The sequence below is a fragment of the Drosophila gunungcola genome, unplaced genomic scaffold (assembly GCF_025200985.1).
Source record: "Drosophila gunungcola strain Sukarami unplaced genomic scaffold, Dgunungcola_SK_2 000001F, whole genome shotgun sequence".
Classification (NCBI taxonomy): Eukaryota; Metazoa; Arthropoda; class Insecta; order Diptera; family Drosophilidae; genus Drosophila; species Drosophila gunungcola.
The window spans coordinates 15,391,975-15,412,951 of record NW_026453197.1 but is presented as its reverse complement, the minus strand read 5'-3'; the positions used below and the strand labels follow the sequence as shown (position 1 = coordinate 15,412,951).

The 20,977-nt window shown below is 40.7% G+C and overlaps 1 protein-coding gene across 1 annotated transcript; it reads right to left on the bottom strand.

Moving 5' to 3' along the window:
• Window positions 1–122: 122 nt before the first annotated feature.
• Window positions 123–19,581, bottom strand: LOC128262412 (leucine-rich repeat-containing G-protein coupled receptor 5). Its single transcript, XM_052996652.1, has 15 exons — window positions 19,138–19,581; window positions 10,885–11,830; window positions 9,741–9,812; window positions 8,984–9,127; window positions 8,497–8,640; window positions 7,829–7,900; window positions 7,682–7,753; window positions 5,956–6,024; window positions 4,705–4,842; window positions 4,483–4,623; window positions 4,363–4,428; window positions 4,074–4,217; window positions 3,645–4,012; window positions 1,585–3,366; window positions 123–1,213 (listed from the first exon to the last, which is right to left on the bottom strand). The coding sequence occupies exons 2-15, from the start codon at window positions 11,457–11,459 to the stop codon at window positions 879–881; spliced, it is 4,122 nt and encodes a 1,373-aa protein (XP_052852612.1). The 5' UTR covers window positions 11,460–11,830; window positions 19,138–19,581; the 3' UTR covers window positions 123–878.
• Between the last annotated feature and the right edge of the window lie 1,396 nt (window positions 19,582–20,977).

The following is a 20,977-nucleotide window of genomic DNA, read 5'->3' as shown; positions in this document are numbered from 1 at the left end:
TTTGTAATATCCTTTAAACTTAATTTGTTGAGAAAAATTTTAACTTTTTAAATGGTTTAAAGCTGAATATTGCTTCTGTAATTTTATGTATCTCCAAATTGTAAAAAATTGTAGTTTCCCGAAAATTTGTAACGCCTCAGATATAAAAATACATTTTCTTGTATGTGGAAATAGTTAAATTTGAATGTTTATGGCTTGGTTTCGTTTACAATCGTCTCGTTCGATAAAGTTCTACAACGAAGGATGCTTGGCATCATCGAAAATATTACACACATATATAAATATATATATATATATAGTTATGCTAAACATGTATGGTTAAAAGTTAAGAACGTAATCTACCGTAATAAATTATGTAATACATAATACTCGTTGTCAACTTTGGCCAGATTCTTAAATTATTGTCAGGGTGTAAATTTATTTTCGCTATAAAAATAATTTAAGAAATAAAATTTGTAAAGTGGATTATAATAATGCATACATGAGTGCCTTATAAAACATGTGGTAATTAAAACAATAATTTAAGAAACTGGACTTGTGACTGATCCTTTCATCGTTGTTATCCTTTGGGCTCAAGAGCTGGCTTCCAAGTGATTCAATTGGATCCTGATCTTCGGTGTGATCTAACTTAACAAATTGGCTACTTAATGCTACTAATATAATGTTTTTAGTTGCCTGAAGCGGGTTTTCGTTTCTTTTGTGTCTTTACTAGCCTAAATGCCAAATCATTTCAAACAGTTGTTAGCCCTCATCCCAACCCCGTCCCGCCCCGTATACAATCTATGAACACAGTCAGCTTTTGTCCTGTTCCCTTGACCCTACAGAAAGGTCTCCTCCCGGTTGGCTTTGCCCATTCTCCGCCAGCGCCAGTCCCACCATCATGGCGGTGCGTCGTTGGGATCGGGTGGTGGCTTCACCGGCTGAAGCACCACCGGTGGTGGTGTCGTCGTGGTTGTGGCGGTTGTTGCGGTTGTGGTGGGTGCAATGAGGAAGCCACTCGATGCTCCAGGCAGTGGCATGCCCAGGAACCCGGCTGCTCCCGTGTTGGCCGAGTCGCCGTCCTCCATGATGACCGAGCTGTCGGCAGCCGAGGGAATGGTTGGCAGGAAACGCACTCCCAGGCGCGGTGGCGACGAGTCCTCCTCCTCCTGGACTGCCTCCTGGCGTACCAGTCTGGGCTTCACAGCATCCAACTGGGCCTTGCCGTTGTGGGCTGAAAACAGATTCATCCAATAAATTAATGACTAATGACGAAATTGTATATTTACAATGACAAAATAATGTATGATAAAATTAAGATGATATTTTCAAGTACAAAAAAATTAATTATACATAATGAGGGTAAGTTATTTCATATATAAAACCCAATATCATAAATAATTAATTAATATTTACAATTATTAATGTGATCGTTTTGAATTGATCAATGTAAATTACATTTTAAGATCAATACCACATGTTTTTATATCAAGATCAATATATTTAATGCTTAAATGATGTGAGCGAAGACTTAGAATATTTTTTCGAGTTCGAAGAGATATAAGAAATAAGATTGTACTAAGTACTATTACTGAATTTACATACCTATGATCGAGGGCAGGGGTGTGCTGCTGCCGGCACTGGAGCGGGACAGCCGGAAGGTGGAGGTGCTGGCGGTGGTGGCCGAGGCGGAGGAGTCGTTCCTCGAGCTGGACAAGTTGGAGTCCTGCGACGTCTTGCGGGTGATCAGCCAGGCGGAGTGGCGCCTCCGTCCATGACCGTGCGGATGGCCATGGGGCTCCAGCATCTTCAGCGGCATGCTACAGTTGCCCGGCGGTACGGGGGCGGACGAGGGCGGACCGTGCCGCCAGCTGGATGACCTCGAGCTGCAGAAGTTCTCGCTGGAAATGGAGCTGGCTCGATTCTGGCGATGCTGTCGCAGTTCGGCGAACTGGTACTGATAGGGATTCGCAGCTGCCGCGGTGTAGGCTCGCTGGCGCCTCTGCTGCGGCTGCCTTCGCTGCTTCCTGCGCCTTCTACTCTCCCCGCAGCAGAAGGTCCTCAGCCGCTGCCAAAAACTCGGTGTCTGCTCCATCTTATGCCAATTGGGCATCTCGCTGGGAAGCATCCGCAGGCAGCGGCAACCTGGTGGATGTGCAACTGTCGCAGCGGGCAACAAAGGTGGCGGTAGTTCACCCCTCTTCGTTCGCGCCACTGCGCCACGCCCACCCTGCCCACCGCCGCCCACAACGCGTGACTCCTCAAAGTGCTTGCACAATGTCACACAGTCCTTCTTGAACTGTTTCGTCATTATGGCATATAGAAAGGGATTGCAACAGCTGTTCAGAGGCAGCACAAAAACCGTGAAGATCTTGGCCTGTTCCAGCGAAATCAGCTGCAGGCCAAAGATGGCCGTGATGGAGAAGAAGGCGATGGGCGACCAGCAGAGGAAATCCGTGAATACCAACAAGGCCATCCGCTTGGCAATGCGCGAATCGTTGGTATTCCACGCCTGACTGCCCCTGATGGCCCAGTACATCTTCAGGTAGCAACCCATCAGAGTGAGAAAAGCACACCCATTGATGAACATCAGTGAGATCACATAGGTCAAGCTCGCAGGCCCAGTGGTCGTCTCAAAGGGCAGGCACACGGCAAACTTTCTGTAGTCCGAAACGCCGAGAAGAGGCATCAAGGCCATCAGCAGGGCGAAAACCCAGCCCACACTCATTATATAGCCCGCTTGCTTCAGCGAAAGTCTCTTGTTCAGGTGAATGGCATGGGTGATGGCGTAGTTCCGCTCCAGGGTGATCACCGCCAACGTGTAAACGGACAGCTCCGAGCTGAGGACGGCGAGGAAACCGGAAAACTGGCAGAGCAGCGACATCTGCCACGGAATGGCGAACATCCGGAACTCACCCAAGGTTGCTGCATCCACGATGGCCAGAATGCCCAGGTAGATGCCCATGAAGAAGTCCGCCGCAGCCAGATTGCAGACCAGAAACCGCGGCACATCCATCTTGGAGCGCGAGCAGAGTAGCACAAAGACCACCGTGCCATTGCCCAGTAGGGACAGCAGGAAGACCACCCACACACCGCAGCGCAGGGTCCACCAGTCGAAGAGATCGGCGCAGGGCAAGAAGGGTCCTGGCATCGGCAGGCACTGCACCGATCCCGGCTGAAAGTCTTCCGTGGACATGCCCGAGAATAGACCTGTTCCAAAGCCATATCCCGTGGCCGGACCACTCACGTCGTGCTCCTCGAAGTACTCCTCCATGTAGCTGGTGGCGATTTGACCTCCAGTTTGCGACTGCAGCTGCTCCTCGTTAAAGTTCGCAGCCGCATCCCAGGGATCGTGCATGGCTGCACCTAACTGCTTGCTGAGATTGTCTGAGGGGGGGAAGTATAGTTGATAGTACGTTGCTTATATTACATTCTACTTATTACGCGACTTTATCTCATAAGGATTTTTCTAAAATGTTATTATATTTTTTTAAATTAAAAACAATCAAAGGACTATAAAATTAATAAATTTAAGTGTATTAAAAACAAGAGTTAATGTTAGAGAATATTTTTAAAGAATTGCTATGATTGATCAAAAGGCCTTGCTTAATAATGCCTAGTTTGATTATCTTATTACCCAAAGTCTTCTTCGAGTTTATACTCACGCATTTGAGGCCAGATGTTCATCATGCTGTTGTTCCAAAGGGTCATATCGAATTCCGCATCGGAGGGAAAGAGCACTGCCTCCTGGACCTGGGAGGTTTTCTTCTGCGAGGACATGGCCACCAGGGGCAGAAAAGCACAGCAATGGTAGGCATACGATAGAATGAGTGTTTGGATCCGGGGAAATGTGTCGGGTGGCGGAAACTCCCTAAGTTTTGGATTGTTGAACGTCTTCAGGTGGAGCAGAGCACGCAGTCCCGCTTCGGGCAGTTCGGGAAAAATATTATTGCCCAAATTGAGATCCTCCAGAGCGGTAAAACCGGAGAAGGCCTCCTTGTGTATGTGCGAGATTGCATTGCCTTCCAGGTCACTGTGATTGTTATAAATAAACTATAATAAAATATGCATATTTTCAGCTGAAATTGACCCACAGTAGTTGGAGCTTGGGAATGCCTTGAAAGGCATCTTGGGGCAGCGCCTTGATTCGATTGTAGGAGAGCAAAAGATCGTGCAACTGCTTCAGTCCGTTGAAGGGCTTCCCCTGAATCGTTTCAATTTGATTGCTCGATAGATCTCTGGTTGGAAAGAAACAGTCGTTATATAAGAAAAATAAATGAGGGGAAAACAATATTGGGGGAATTTTTGGGCAACTTTTAAAGTAATTTTAAAACCCTAGTGATTTCTAAGGCACTTTCTATAGTTAAAAATTGTAATACTCACAACAGCCTTAAGTCTCTGCAACTACTTAAATTTGGGATTCGTTTTAGGGAATTGGTTTTTAGTTCTCTGTGAACGAAGTAATTATAAGCTACACCCGTTATTTTCATTCCGTCTACTTACAAACTCTTCAGTCTTGGCGTTTGACGGCACAGATTCGTTGGCACCTCGTGAATGCCGGCTCGATCCAGTTTCAGTATCTCCAGGGCATGGCAGGCCTCAAGCTCCGGAAACGAGCGCAAAGTTCGCACATCCGACAGGATCCTAAAAAATCGAGGAGCTTAATTTTCCTGTCACCTCAGTGTGTGAAATGGCCAAGTGAAGTCGACCCCGAACGGTACTCACAGTTTCCGCAGCTTGGTCATTCCCCGGAAGGCGCCTGCCGAAATGGTCGACAGGGGATTGGCCCTCATGTCCAGCATTTGCATGCTCCTCGGCAGTTCGGTGTCGTTTATCCAGCGCAGTCGATTGCTGGTTACGGAACTGGAAGAGGGTCGAGGGGGAGAAATTTAATAATAACGTTTATCCAATGCCAAGAAAAGTATCTTTTGGATACACTCTGCTGGCAAGTGGTACTCGGATGCAGCTGCATTTAAAAGTCAAGTTCTGCAAACAAGCCAACAAAGCCAAAAATAAACTGCGATAGAGCATACTTTTGGGCGCTCATATTGTTAACGTCTTTTTGTGTTTCTTGGCCAACATTTTTGTGTGGAGGGCAGGAAATGAAACTGCAAAGTGTCAAGAAATGTTAACCTAGAAGGCAAGCTGGCAGGGCGAAAATTCGGTCATCAACCACAATGCTTACTCAATTCAACGACACTATCTTTAAATTTTCAAAGCACACAAATTAAGTTCCATTTAGAATGGCTCTTTTTCAGCAACTCTGCGGGTAGAAAAATCTTTTGTTTATCTCTTCTAGGTTGTTGCACTGACTTGGCTTGACTCCCATTCTTTTACGATTCGAGTCAAGAAAATGCAGACGCTTACTTGGTGCTTTTAATCCTTTTAAATTTGATTTTTTGTTTGTGCCACTTTTGTGTGGAACCACATACATGCTTCTACACTCGTACAAATTTATTTACCAGCTTAATTCCCCAATCATGGATGCACTGGCACTGGCTCTGCAGATGCAGCACAGCGTGGCTTTTATCGCAACATTTAACATGCTCATAATTATCCTGTTTACCAGAAATTGAATTTCCTCGGCGAGTTCTTGCAATCGCAAACGATGTCAGCATTGCAATGACAGTTGCTGCTGTACCAGCGATGTTGCTGCTGTGCTCCTTCTGAAGTTGCTCAAGATGGCGGGCGTGTGACAAAAACAAAATGCAACTCGCAGTTCTCGTCGAATCGTGGTTGGCAGGATATCTGGCAGGATATCGACTAGAGAGCCAAGCAGGCTGCGGTCGGATGTGGTCATAAATTGGCCAAGTAATGATGCGTTATGATTTTCGGTTTCCGCTTGTTTGCCGCCCCACAAAGTAGGAAATGTTGTGGCAAGTCAACATCGCCACTGGCAGCTGCAATTGCTCCCCACTCTATGCCATGGCTAATATTTGTCCAACACCTGTGCTCTCATTCATCTGATATACTTACAGCTCTTGCAGTTGCGACAATTTGTTGAGTCCCTCGGGCAGACTGCTTATTAAATTATCATCCAGCTCTCTGCAATGAAAAAAATGGTTGGAGTTGGTTTGAAATACATTCTTTGATTTCGATTATAGAAATTGAGTTGCAAATTTTGTTCTCGCATTTTATTTTCCTAAGAAATCACAGCCATTTGCATGACTTTGTTTGGTGGTCAGTTTTACTACGTGACATCACGTAGTTCCAAGCGGTGGGTTTTCCATTTCCGATGGGGCGACTCGTGGTAGAAGATGCAAATTTATGCGTAAACATAAAGTTTATGGGAATTCCTTAGCAAACTGCTTTGATTTCAATTATTTATGAAATTTTGCAAGACAAACTTGATATCGTAGACTGAAAAAGGCCTATAATAACAGTATAATTAAAGCAATAAATACAAAATAAGATTTGGAATTCACATATAGTGGTATTATACACAAATATCCTTTACGTTTAATAATGAATAAATACTAAATAATATTTGGTTTAAGCATTTAAACATTTATTACGCCATTAAATGAAATAAGTTTTACTGTTATTGTTATTTAAGTAACAAACATTTTTTTGTATATTTAGTATAAAGAATTTTTTCTGTTTCTGCTGACCTTTTTTTTTAGCAACTTTAAGCCCACTGGGTACCGAGAACAACAGATGCTCTCGCCACCAACTTTCGATCTCGTTTACCTCCTTATGTGACCCACTACGACTCCACTTTTGGTGGGCGTGACTTGGCTTCCATAAATCTAGGAGCAAACGCCAGTTTGCACACGGAATATTTCCCCCATTCTTGGTGAACGTTTAGATTTACGCGTTGCACGGGAGAAGTTTTTCACTTTCACTTGATGCATTCTACGCCCCCTTTTTAGTCCCGTTCGAAAGAGAATGGGACTCTGTCAGCCACAACATAAATTTGCATATTTGTCTGCTGTGGGTGGGAATGCGAATACCAAAACGAATATGTGGTGGATAAGGAGCCGAGCGAGCGGTTTTAATGGGCCCACGGAAAAGCGTGCAGCGCAAAAGCCCAAAATGTGCGGTAAACAGCAGCGCAGAACGTCAACGCTGGCGACGACAATTTAAGCTGTCGGATCCGAAGCACGCTGAACTCAACGCGCAAGGGGCAAAATGAAAGAAAAACGAAAAGTTTTCCACGCTTTTGCTGTAAAATTGAAATTTATTCGATCCATGGCCGCAAAACGGATAAACACCATTTCCACTTGCCACTTGGTGCGCGCTTGAGGTATCATCGTTTTTCTCCACTCTCGGCATTTTTAATGGGGTATATCAGTTTGTTTCGATAAAAAAAAGCTTACGATTTTAACAAAGATTCCAACCACTATATATTAAAATATTTATTTAAAAAGGGTCTAAATTTAAAGTGGTTGACTTATGAAGATTTCGTAAGTTCGATACATAATATATTGAAAAGTGAAAAAGCAATTTAAGGTTATTATAAAATTAAATGGTGAATTAACTGAAGATTATTTCAGATCTCATTTTTAGAATGTTATAGAGATAAAATTAAGGGCATTTAAAATTCGGCTTTCTTCATTTGAAAAGAAATAAATTTTCTATTTGATATCAATTGGTGTCAGTGGCTTTATGTCATGTCCTTTTTGGCCATGTATGTGTTTGGGTTTCCTGCATAAAGTTCTTAAAGTATTCGAAGTTCCTTCGCATGGTTGTTGCTACTTACAAAACTTTTAAGGCGGTTAAATTTTTTAGAGCTCCCGCGGAGATTTTCATGATTTGATTTCGCTTCAGCAAACTGTAAAAATGTGGAAAAATTAATGCTTAAACTTATGCACATGAACATGGGTGGCAGGAGACATCAATTACTTACAGCACGATCAAGTTTGGCATTCGCGGAAAGTCCTCGTCGTTTATTATTGTCAACAAATTGCTGCCCAAATTGCTGTCGATGGTCCAAGTGTAAGGAGAAAACAGAAATTATGAGCAATCGCATGGTTTAATGATCCCTTAACTTTCGTTTAAAATTCAATGCTTTTTGTGGCTTGAGTAAGTTTATAGATTAAAAATGGTAATAATCTTGGTATAGAGGAAGTTATGGGGTCAATGTTCGACATAGACATGCACATAAAATTATTATTATTGGCTGAGGTTAGTTTATATGGGATTTATTGTTGAATGGCTGTCGGTTATGTGGGGTATTTAATCAATTGGTTTTTCAATTAAATAATTCGCTTTGTGTTTTGGCTTGCAAGCCAATTTTCTAAGCCCATAAATTAGTAAACATGTATATATGGAATTAGATTCAATACAATTTTCCATTTCCCCCGCACATTAATTAAATAATTAGCCTAATTGGCCACAAACCTTTACCGAATTGCATGCCAAAACATAATAAAAGATTTAGAATGCGCCAACAGCAACATGGATTAAGATATCAAACCAACGTAAGGTAAAATATTTGGTTACTAATTTTCTGAACATGCAGGATGATAATTAGTTTAAAAAAACTCTTCATTTGAGGGAAGACAAAGGGCTCACAGTGCTTCGAGCGTTTTGAGTCCGGCTAGCGCATTTGTGGGAATTTTATAGAACAGATTGCCCTCCAATCGCAGGGTGCGCAGTTTCTGCAGGTGGCCCAGACAATCGCCATCCAGGCTGACCAGGGCGTTGCCATTCAGCTGTCTGTGTTTTTTTTTATTTTAGCCATTGCAAAAGTATCAAAATAAACGGGGAAAACAGCGCAGAAAAGCGAAAAATATGAGAAAATAGCGTGTAATTGCTCGGCGGGTGCATGTGCGTGGTGTGTGTGTTCGTTTGCCCGAAAACAAACAAATTCATCCGGCTGAAAAGTCCTCGCGGGGCTACCATCAGCTACATCCTCTCTCGCGGCGATATCCTCAACTTAATTGCGGTGCTTAAAAGCAAACATAAGCGTCCACCACGTACACACTTACACTCAAACACACACACACATCAGGGGCTGCGTGTATATTATTATTTTAAACATTTTTGCTTGCATACTTACAGGCTGGTCAGCTGAGCAAGTCCTTGGAAGGACTGCGGCGGCAAGGACTTGAGGCCACAGTTCTGCAGGCTCAATCGCTTCAATTTGCCCAGGCCATAGAATGCATTTGGATCCATATTAATGATGCTATTGTCGGACAAAGTTCTGCAAATAAACCTTCCCTTGGTCAACAATGATAGTACAAGTATAACCGGCGCATAAAGTCAAACTAAAGTCGTCGAGGGCCAAAGTGCAGGAAATTGCAAGGATAGCAAAGTCGGGAGTAATTAATCGTGCCAACTCGCTGAAATATACAGCGTAATCAAGTAATTTATATTACCAAGGGGCAGGACCTAAATCGGGGGCTGGGAATCAGCGGTTTGGTCAGGATTGGGTCGTGTGTTGACCGCTGTGATTTTTCTTTTTTTGAGCATGGGTTCGCTGTGAAATTGAATAATGAGTTGCCAAGCCCGGCGATGGCAACTTTGACTGCTGGAATGACGAAAGTTTTTATATTGTTGTCATATTTTTAGTCTTGTTGCTGCAGTCCGGGCCCAGATTAAAATGGGGAAGTTTTGCGGTTTCTAAAAATACCCCAAGGGAGTTGGGTGGGTGTTTAGAGTGGTTTTCACTGCGGCTTAGTTTGGAAAGGGCAGGATAATCTGCACCATGAATGAAATTGGTAAATTTATCATTAATTAAATGGAACCATAAAACTGCAGTGCTGAACGGAGTTTATGTAACATTTTTACAACATTAATCAGGCATTTATACTCACAGCTCCTCCAGATTGGGTACCATAAAAAATGAGTTGGCCTCCAACTTGGTAAGGTTGTTGTTTCCCAAATCTCTGTTGGTGAAATGAATGACAGAAACAAAACAATAAACAAATTAATAACTGTATTGAACCATCCTCGGATGCCAACATTTCATCTATCAATAAGGCAAAAGGAAAACATTTGCCATTGCCATGACTTGAAAACGAGGCTCAAACGTTTGGTGAGATGAGGGAAAATCTCGGTGGGCCATCAATCAAACTGAAAATGGCGTAAAAACAAATTGTGCTAACCCTAGATCTCACAGCAGCGCAAAATGGCATAAAAATGAAGATGAACTGTTTTTAGGAAAGCCAACCTTTTTGGCGAAATCAGAAGATTTCCATTGAAAGTGAATTTTACCATCTAGGTTGCAAGTGATTTTAATGACTTATGACTTGTGTCTCCGAGCGATGCGTTAATTAATAAATTATTTATTTATGGACCGTTCGAGTTGGCCATTAATCAGTTGAAACTTTGGCTTAGCCAAAAGCGGTGCCCAACTCCTTTGAGAGAGCCCGTCGGCGGCAAGAAAACGTGACTCACATACGTGAGCAATGACTATGTGACGGTGACGGTGATGACGATTGCGAAACGCTGCACAACGTGGCGTATGTGTAATTAGATTAAACCGCATGCCAAAATCGTCCGAAACCGAATCGGACCGAAGACTGCGAAATTGACTTGTAATTATGCGATTTGCGGAATTCCAGCAGCGGCAAATGGTTCAATATCGCTTACTGTGAGCCTGTTTAATCGCTTAATAAGGGGAAGCTTTGGAATTATTAAACGATATCAAAAGCTAGCTATCATGGGTATTTGGCAATAGGGATTTACTTTAAGAAAGTCATTTAAGATTTGTCCAAGCTTAAAGGATGGAATCAAACACTGAGACTGTTAAGCTTTCATTTTAAAGAAATTATTATTCAATCCATTTTTGTTATTTTGGTCTATATTTTCGTTTAATATTTAAACTATTATTATGATGTTTATAATTTGTTGATAATTATATATGGCTTGAAAAGATTTAATATTAAAGGTTTTTCTTAGTTTCTTGGAATATTTTATGGGCTTATAATATCGAATACTACATTTTTATATACTCACAGGACGACCACCTCGCTGGGCAGGTTGACGGGCACCGCCAGAATGCCGATGCCGCGGCAGCTGAGCCGCAGGACCTCCAGGCTGCCGCTGCAGTGGCAGTGTTTCTGCAGCCAGCGTTCGCAGACGGCGTGCAACGTACGCTTGCCGCCGATGCCGTCAGAGGAGGAGGAGGCGGATGATGAGGAGGCGGTGGTCAGCTGGCTGCCGTGGTACTCCTGCAAGGATTTCTCGTACAGGATCTGCGCCTCCCGTTCGGGATCGGCCGAGGGCAGCATCACATTCTCCCTGATGCCCGAGGGCGTGGCGGTGGATGCTATGGCGGTTCTATTTACGACAAGTTGTTTGCTGGCTTGTTGATGTTGCTGCTGCTCCTGCAGGTGGACGTGATTTTCCTCGGCTGTTGCTCGATTTTCTTTGGTTTCATCATGGCCCGTTGCTGCTGGCAGCAGAAGCAGTCGCAACAGCAGAACACAGAGCGCCAGGCGCCAGCTCCAGCTCCAGCTCCGCCGGCATCTCCACCGGCAACGCACTGCCATCGTCGCTCGTCGCTTTTCTTGATTGATGCCGTCAAGCATTTGTCATTTGATGACAGTTTTGTGTGCGATTCGTTTCTCGCTCATGATTCTCGGCTGCCGTTGCGGTTCCTGAAACTTGCCTCACTCACTTCTCTGTCGCACTTCGAATTTATTTCATTCACTTTGCATTCACTTTCCGCTTCAGTTGCACTTCATTGTTGGTTTGGTTTGGTTTGCTTTTGTTTTTTTTTTATATATTATACGACAGCAAATGGAATTGCTTGCGTTTTTACGCTTAACGTAGCTCAAATGCAGCAGTTCCTTGGGTTATCGCGGTGATTGATGCTGTCTGAGGGGATGCGATAATAAGGTGTCAGTCACAGTTCTTAAATTATTATACATTGGCTTTTTACGGTAGTTGTGTGGTTTGTCTAGAGAATTTAAAGCAAAAGGTAGTTACTGCCAATTGACTAGCTAAATCAATTTATATTAAACGCTAGGTAGATATTATAACACTTAAGTTTATTTTCATTTAGAAGTGTTGATACATTCAAATTTAAAACAGATTTTAAAGTTCGTTGTGCCAACATATTGGCACTTTTAATTTAAATGCTCATAGTATCCATACAAGCTTGTTAAAACCGACAAATATATTTTGTCAACCGCCTCATTTGTGCACTATCATAAACTTTTTGTCACATTACCCTTATCACAGCAGCATAAAAAAAAAATTTTTTTTCAACCCAAAGCTCAAAACGTACAAAATTAGCCACCAGCCCATCAAACACTTCATATAAACAATGGACCCAAATCGCTAGTTGGTTGAAACTCGTGGGCACAGGACCGAGCCTTGTTTCTGTCAGAAACAAAAGGCTAAGAGCACAGCACACATAAAGCTGATGAATGACAAATTTGACACAGAATGTTTCTTGCAGAATTCGGGGGCAAGGCCCATTTTTCACCACTATGCCCGAGTCATAATTAATGAGTCTGTTGACAGTTTTAGATTTGCGATGGGCTAAAGTGTCGACGAATCGTTTTTTTCGTAAATGTGCGCCGACCAACTAAATGAATCTTAACTTCACATTCTGCGCGCCCGTTATGTCACTATGATGTGTTCTGTGCAGGATGAGGAAGGACAAAAATATGTCCAAAAATAAAAGAGATTTCCCAGCACGAGCCACCGACAGCAGTACCTCCACCACCACTTGCACCTCACACTTTTGCCGGATGATTTATGGCATGTTTATGTTCCACTGACCTCGCCACTAGCAACCGAAAACAGCAACAACTGAGCAGATAGTTGGGCACCTCGGAAAAGTAGCCCGTGGATAAGGCAAAAATAATACGAAAAAGACACGCAAAAAAAGTTGTCAGAGTCGACTATATAATACCTGTTTTATAGGCATATTTCTCTTATTTATTTTAATTTAAATTCAATTTATTTATATTATTTGTTCTGATTAACCATTTTTCTAAGTGAACAGAATGATCAGAAATAATAATAAAAATAAAACCAAAAACACTTTGGTTCAATGGCATAAAATGCTATACCCTTTCTTACCCAGTTGTTACAAATAATATGCAAAATCAATATACCTCTTTTAATCTATTCACTAGAATAAAAAAAGCACACAAATACCGCGAATGATGACGACGATGATTTCAATTGCCTCTAATCGAATCTGGGGAGTATTATATGGCCCTGCCAATTCTCATTCATGAATAATAATCTGTTCACTCCTCTCGTTTTTGTTAATTGTAAACAAACATCGACTGTTATTAATTTACTATGAATATCGATTATAAACACTTTGATATTTAGTATCTTTTATGGGAACTTGAAAGAGTTTGAACAGGTTGGCGACAAGGTGATGAAAATGTCTATGTACACTAAGAGAAGGCCAATAAAAATATTAATAGAAAATAAATGGAATATCTTTTGCTTTCATAGAAGTCTATTGTTTTTCTTCACTTTCCCTTCTTTTTTTCTCCCTTAGCAACAAATCTTTGAGGCAAACTTTTAAGCAACCCCAACCAAAAACTTAAAGCCATCTGCAAACGAATGGGAAAATTCAAATATTTACACCCTGAGTTGGGTGTGAAGAAAAAGAAAAAGGTAAAGCAAAGCAAAACAACAAAATAAAATAGGTTGAAGCCAAGTCAAAACCAAACGGCAGGCAAATGCAAGCACACGTTTTCCGGATTGGGATTCTTGGGCTGAAAATTGGCAGACTGCTGAAATCGTTTTCCATGACTCTGGAGTAGATAACCGCAAAAATTCTGGCTGCTGTAAAGTGTCTCTAGCTGTTGTTTGTTTGTTTGTCGATAACCTTTAAAAGGACTTGGTTTGCTTATGACTTAAATGGCATAAATGGGTTCTAGGTTCTGGCTCAACAAAATCTGTATGATATTTAAAGGCTTTAAAAGGTTTTGAAAAATATATTCTTACTAAAGGCGGTAGTTCAGAAAAAATGTCCCCAAAAATAGTTTAGTAATATAGATCTGAGTTTATTTTATCAATATTTATTTTCTTAACTTTTAGCTTTTATTTCACAACTTCTCTCAGTTTCAAAGATTCTAATCTCGACTATGTCAATTTTCCGTTTCTATTCATCTTGAACAGGTCTTAATTAACTAATTATATCGCTATTAGTCGCCTGGCTGATTAGTTCACATTGAGTGAGTATTGTGACAGATCAATCTCACTGTTTATCACATAATCGTTAAAGCGGTTTATCGCAGTTTTCGCTGAGCCATGCAAATTTTCACAGTTGAACGATTGCCAAGTCAATCGTTTCGGTATGTTGCGGATTTAATTGTCACACGATTTTGTTGTGACTGTGACTTTAATTGATATATGGTCAGTTAACACAAAGTCAGCTGAGAGTGTTTTTTGGTTTTCCACGCACTTCAATGCCAATCCGTGGGCAACCCACATAACTCTGCAGAAGGCTTCAAAAATTCATGAAAATCTCATAAATTTTTGCATACGCAGCGATTAATTACAAGAACCCAGACACTGACACGCCTCAAAAAAGCATTTTAACGTTGTGAGTGTGAGTGCGTCTGTGGGAAATATGAAAAATATAAAACCCGATATGGCAAAAGTTTAATTTTCTTGTCGAAAATTGATTTTGACATGGAGTGAATTTATATTTCCCCAATAACAGAGAGCTGGTAAACTCTCAACATGAGATGCAAACTTGTGTGGCTTGATTTAATCAATTTGAGCTCACTTGATATGTACAAGAAATCAATAGCCAATACGAAAAACACTCGAACGTGAGTGCGTTTTTCGTATATCTCTGCTGCTTGTGTGTTTTTTCCAAGTGCACCTCACCAAATACAAAACTGGATTTTCAACACAAAATGCAACTTCAATTTGCCGCTGTTGTTGCTGGTGCTGCTGTTGCATTTATGCTGTTTTACACTGACCTTGATTCATTGTGGGATATTTTCGATTTTTTGTTGCTTTTGGCTTTTTCGCGCTCGACTTTATTAATGACAGCTGTTGCATAATTTATTTAATTTTTTGGCGCGCTCGAATCTGTTTTAAGAGCAAAATAATTAAATGTGATTTCTGTTTAAGGAGAAAATCAATTTTCTACTAAATCGACAAAGGAGAAACGTTGCTGATGACTATGAAATTTAACTAATATAATAGTTTTCTATTCTTATAAGCAAGGTATTTGCTAATTTTTAATATGAAACATATTTGCCATGATCCAAAAATAAAATACTGAACAGTTAACATGTTAATTTTTTTTAATTTACAAAAACAAATTGTAAGATTAAAAATATTTTAAAGGCTTCAAACCTACCAAGCAATAATTAATTTCAAATTGATGTGAATTTGAGCATGAAATTAAGATAACTATCATGAATTAAATTGTTCCGAGTTTGTATAATAAATCCAAATATTATTATAAACAATTTTTAGCCCATAAACTGACAAAAAAAATGTTTATATATGCAGAGCTGTTTTTTAGACCAGCCAAGCAATTATCAATTTCCCCAATCGAAGCAGAGGCCACACGAAAGTTCACACCTCGCAGCCGCTTATTTTGTGGCCTTATCCCACTGATCGGGGCACTTTTGATCGCTTTGATCTCGGGCTCTTCTCCTTTGGCCCATTGTTAAGATACTCACATGTATTATGCGGTGTTATTGTTGTGGGTATTGCTGTCGAATCGATTTCGTGTATCTTTAAGATGGCCCCAGGGAAGAACTCGCTGGCAGCTCTCATTATTGGCGATTATTCAACTGTTTATTTTATGGCTTTCTCATTACATTCCCCTCAGCTGTGTGCAAATTGGCAGCGTCATCGCCATCATAATCGACCTATTAGCCAGAAAGAGAGAAGGCTTCTTATTTACATTTCATGCTACTCAGTTTTATTGGCAGTTTGGGTCAATTGTCTGGCAACCGAAATGTTTCAGAAATCGTTTTCTGTGGGATTTTCCCCCGAAAGTAATTAATGCCTGAAATCTTGACCCTTGATTCGCTTTTTAAACTTTTGTTCCCCGTCATTTCCTTCTTATTATTTCTGGAGAAATTACGTGCATGCAAGCAATTCATTTTGGCAAATGGAAATGCCACTTTGTTTATTATTGCTATTTGTATCACTTTTCGGTTCTCTTGGCTGGCAATCAATAGAATATCGAGCACAAAGGCGGCTGCCAACTGGCAACTGACCTGAAAATGTGTCCAAAACTCGATTAAGTAAATCGTAGCATTTGGGGGGAGCCAAAGAGATCGGAGCTTACTAAAATGTGGCTATCTTTAGAAGAACGTGTCACAGCTGCAACCATTGAATACGCATACGACCCGTTGAACCCAGTTAACTCTGACCACTGCACTAGACAACAATACCCCAAAACTTCCATTCTCCCTCTTCTTTCAGTGTTTTGTTTTGCTGCAGACATTTTTATAGCACCCAAATTGGTAACGGTCGAATGGGTGGGTGAAGATGTCACTAGCAGGCCACTGAAAACGGAGGAGGTTCCCCTTTCTAGCACCCCTCTATCTGCGTAATTGCTGACTGACACTTGTGGTTTGCTTATAACCACTTCGAGTGGTGCTGGCACTTTAAGTACTTGAAAACAACAGGGAAAATCTGTTTTTGCTGACTTCATAGACAGGTGATATGAGATGATATGTTTGCTATATTAATAGGTTTTCATTTTCAACTAAAGAAAAACCAAAATATTATTATTACCAGAGAAAAATAACTAATCTTTTTATCAGTGTAGCAGAATAAATTGATTAAACAGCTTAATTACGCATTCCTTAAGACACACTTTAATGGGAGTAATGGAAGTGAAACCTCATTTTGAGTCAATGAAGGGTAAATTTTCATCGTCACACCTTGAAGGCTAAGGGTCGCTGTGGAGCTACTCGAAGCCAAGTAGAAAATTTTCCATTTGTGGCAAATGCGCAAATTGCATTAGGGCAAAAGTTTTCCTTTCAGCTTGAACGATTTTGTCAGCATCTTCCACTGGTTCCATCTCCCTCAGCACCACGTTCCATTTGCCTAATTACACCAATGTGGCAACATCATTAAAAAACTTGCACTGCTTTTTTGATTAACACCATGAAAAGCATACATATCGAGTTTATGGCTGAGCGTTTCCATATATTGCGACACATATTTCTGGAATCGTGTCAATTGCGTGTGCACTTCTTTTTCCCACTGTACGACAATTTCCGCCAATGACGATCAAAAACTGAGAGAGCCCACGCCCACGCTCGAGTTATCATTTCAAAAGCGATGGTGCCATTCAATAAATATAACATTTTAAATGAAAATGTTTATTTTTGCGCTACCAATTTGTGATTACAGTCGAAAGACTTGTTTGCTAGCAAGATACTCTAATTCTGTTTGGGATTGCTGGTAGGGAGGATAAGTTAAGCTGATACATTGAGTTTGATTTGAGGTCTTAGAATCCTTAAAAAATAGGTATTATATTTATAGATTAGACATGGACATTATTTTCACTAAAATAAATTCTTTATGTATTTCAAAATAATACCGAAGTTTAAATATTTTTTTATAAATCACGTTTTCAAAATACATTTTGATAAAAGATAATAGGGAAAAAAGGAAAAAAGGGAAATCCTTTTTTTATTGAATCACCATGCTATTTTAAGCTGAAAGAATATCTCTTAGTCGACTTTATTCGCTTATAGACAATCATGCACTTCTGTCTGTCATTGCAAGGCTTTTGTTTTTTCTTTGAGGCTTTTTCATAATGAAAATTATTTTTTTCGTGCGTAATTTTATAAACTGTCGTCATCAATAGAAAACCCCGCTCTCCACCCAACGCAGGCGGCTCGTTAACTTGCCCCGGCTTGCCTTGGAAATGCACTTAGGCTTCGCTTTGCGTTATTTGTTTTGTATACATTTTTCAATTAGCTGCAATTTGCGGATCGCAGGGGCAGCTGCCTCAAATGAAACATTTGCCAAAATTGATGACGCCTCGGAGCAACCTTTTTTCTGTGGGTTGGCCAAAGTTTGAGCTCGTAAATTAAAAGAAAAAGGGTTACGCTCCGACCGCTCATCCTCGGGACTGCTGATGGATTACAAATTACGTTGAAACTGATGCGGCCTGCATCGACGAAGAGACTCGCTGGCTCTGATTAAATATGCTGGCCAAGTGGGAATCGGAATCGTGGGTAAGTTTGCTTTTTCGGTTGCTGTGTCCAGGGCCTATATGGAAATGGAAATCCAAACACGCGTCAACACTTTGTGGTCCGCGAGGTAGTGGTCTGTGGTCAGTGGGTGGTGCTGACTAGGGTGATGATTTCAGTCTTTCTTATATTTGTTTTTGGAATTTTTTCTTTGTGTTCAGCTTAATGAAATGCATGAGATTTCGGCTGTCTGCTGATATCTTTGGCGCTAAAGTGTTGTGAACATTTCTGGCTACCAGATTGGCATACATAATTAACAATTGCACTCGGGGCGCGCTCTCTAGGTTGATGTTACCATTTTTGATGGCTTTCGGCGACTCGTTCTGCCCCGGGTGCATTGACACTTTTTCGGGGTTTTCCCTCCATGGGTAAACGAAATCTGACTACAGATAGACGTAATGAATGAGAAGTGTTCACATGCATTATGCTCGCCTTGGGAAATTTACTCTAAAGACATTCAAATGTGCGCAAAGTGTGCTTAGGGAGTAAATAAATCTTTCATTTTGGTGTAGATGGGAGCTTTGTCGGGAATTTTAAAATAACTTCAGATGCAAACGTTTAATTTTCTTTAAATAACTATTTTAAAACTAAATTTTAAATCGTTTTAATATATTTAACTTTTATACATAACAAGATATGAAAAAAAACGTGGAGTATCAAAACATGAACTTTTCTATGATACTAGTAATTTCGTTTAATGTACTTCAACGATATATGTTAAATGGTTCTCCATGTCGGACACTTAATTAACATATGAATAAACTTGCACTATCTCGATTAATTTAAATGTAAATTTCATTTTCATATCACTTTACGATACCAGATTTGAAATAATTATCAATTTTTGTTGGCACAGTTTCCACATATGCTTTCGATTTTATATATGCTATCACGATCACGATACCCTAGGCATTTAAAAGCGTCACGAGCTGCTGCGTTAAATAAATCGACGTCATAGATCAGTGTGCGAACTTTTATTATATTTTTGTGGTTCTGGTCGTTTTGTGTTTTTATTGAAAATTGAAAGTGTGTTATAAACACTCACACACACGCGCAGCCACACACGAACACACTTGGAGTGACAAATGCAGGTACCAACACAAGCGCAGGGGAGATGAAAATCAAAACAGCAACAAAAGTTGTTGATGCCGCCAAAAAGTAAACGACCTTTAACGCCAATAAAAACACACACCGAAACATTGGCAATAACTGCAGTGGAAACAAGTGGAGAGGAAAGCGGCAGCGGTATTGTCGACAACGACAACGACTCCTTGCCGCAATTTGCCGCTAAAGTACGATCCGTTAAAAACGCGGTCAAAGCGCCCAGAAATATAATTTATGCGTAACGAGTTCACGCGCCTACAAAACTTTGTGGCACCTCAGTTTTGGAGTCAAGTAATCCGTTTACTGGCCAGTCCGCTGCCCAATTAATTTTTATCCGTCAGAGACAACCGCACGCGTCGAACGCACAAAGCGAACTGAACCGAAAAGCGTTTTCGGAGGAGCCTCCAGCCAGCAGCAGCAGCAAACGCAGCAACAGCAGCAACAGCAACAGCGACAGCAGCAACATATATCGCAGGTTGCCAGCAACACACAGGAATGTTGCCAAAATGCCTGCAACTGCGTCACTCCTTTGGCTTCATTTCGGTTATAAGTTTGCTTGGCATTGACAAAAACCATATTTTCATGAAATTGCAAGGCAAAACTATGCAGAAATAGCAACTCAAAATTAAACATTTCTATAACATTTAGATAAAAATTGTACTTATACAGGTAATCTACAAAATTTTCGAAAGATTGTAAACAATTAAACAATATCATTGTGTTCATAATAATAATCTATATAAATTGTTCATAAATAGTAAAGGATTATATGGCTTTGAACTGAAACAAAACCGATCTTAGATTTAACTTTAGATTTTGTGTCCCACTTAAATGTTGCAGAGATTGCGCAGTAAAGCCGCAGTGGTATGTCTCCAATCTGTGCCGTTCCGGTAGCCTTTTTAGCCGTTGTAGCTGCGGTCCCGGCTCGTAAATGCTGGCAAGTCCTTCGGCGAGCCTGGCTGGGCGAACTGGCGAACTGCTTAATGCAAGATTTACGCTGGCATTCATTGAGTGGCCATAAACACCTGTTGCTGCTGCTGCTCCTGTTGGAGTCTGCTTGTCGCTGTTCCGACATTTGCTACATCTGCTGGCTACAAAGAAAACTTTTTTATGGCCCCCATGCAAAAAAAAATAAGAAAAGTTTTCTTTTATTTTTAGTCATCTCAAAGCGGCTTATGTGAAACTAAAAAATTGTGTTATTGCTGGGTAATTTATTTGTTCTGCTGCTGTTATTATTGCCAGCCGCTGGAAATATTTCCCAGACTCGCTGTTCCTATTTTGTTAGGCCATGACAGAGGTCAGAAAAAGTTCACGGGCCGGCAGTGCCACCAAAAAATGTGTAAATTGTCAAAAAGTCAAAAGGAAAAACTGTCATTTGTTAATTGAAAAGCATTTAGTTGAAAATGCTTTTTGCGGTCAGTGTAAATAAAAGTTTGGCATGTTTTAAGTTTGCGTAATTATCAGAAAATTTCTTCTACAACACATTATTTTCAATTATCGCTTTATGTCACCCAGTTATTGTACATTTTAAGTAAATATTTTAAATTTATATCTATTTCGTGTGCAGCCAGAAGATTTATTATTATCTCATCTCACCTAGCATTAGCATATTATTCCAATAAATCTAATGAAAACAGCCCACCACCATCCATTCAAATTTAAAAATCGAAATTAAATACTTTCCCAGTTTCCCCGTTTTTTCCCTTTCATTTGCAAATTTTCACATTTCGCTGACGGCTCATAGCTTCCAGCCATGAAAGGGCTGAGAAAGGGGTTGGCCG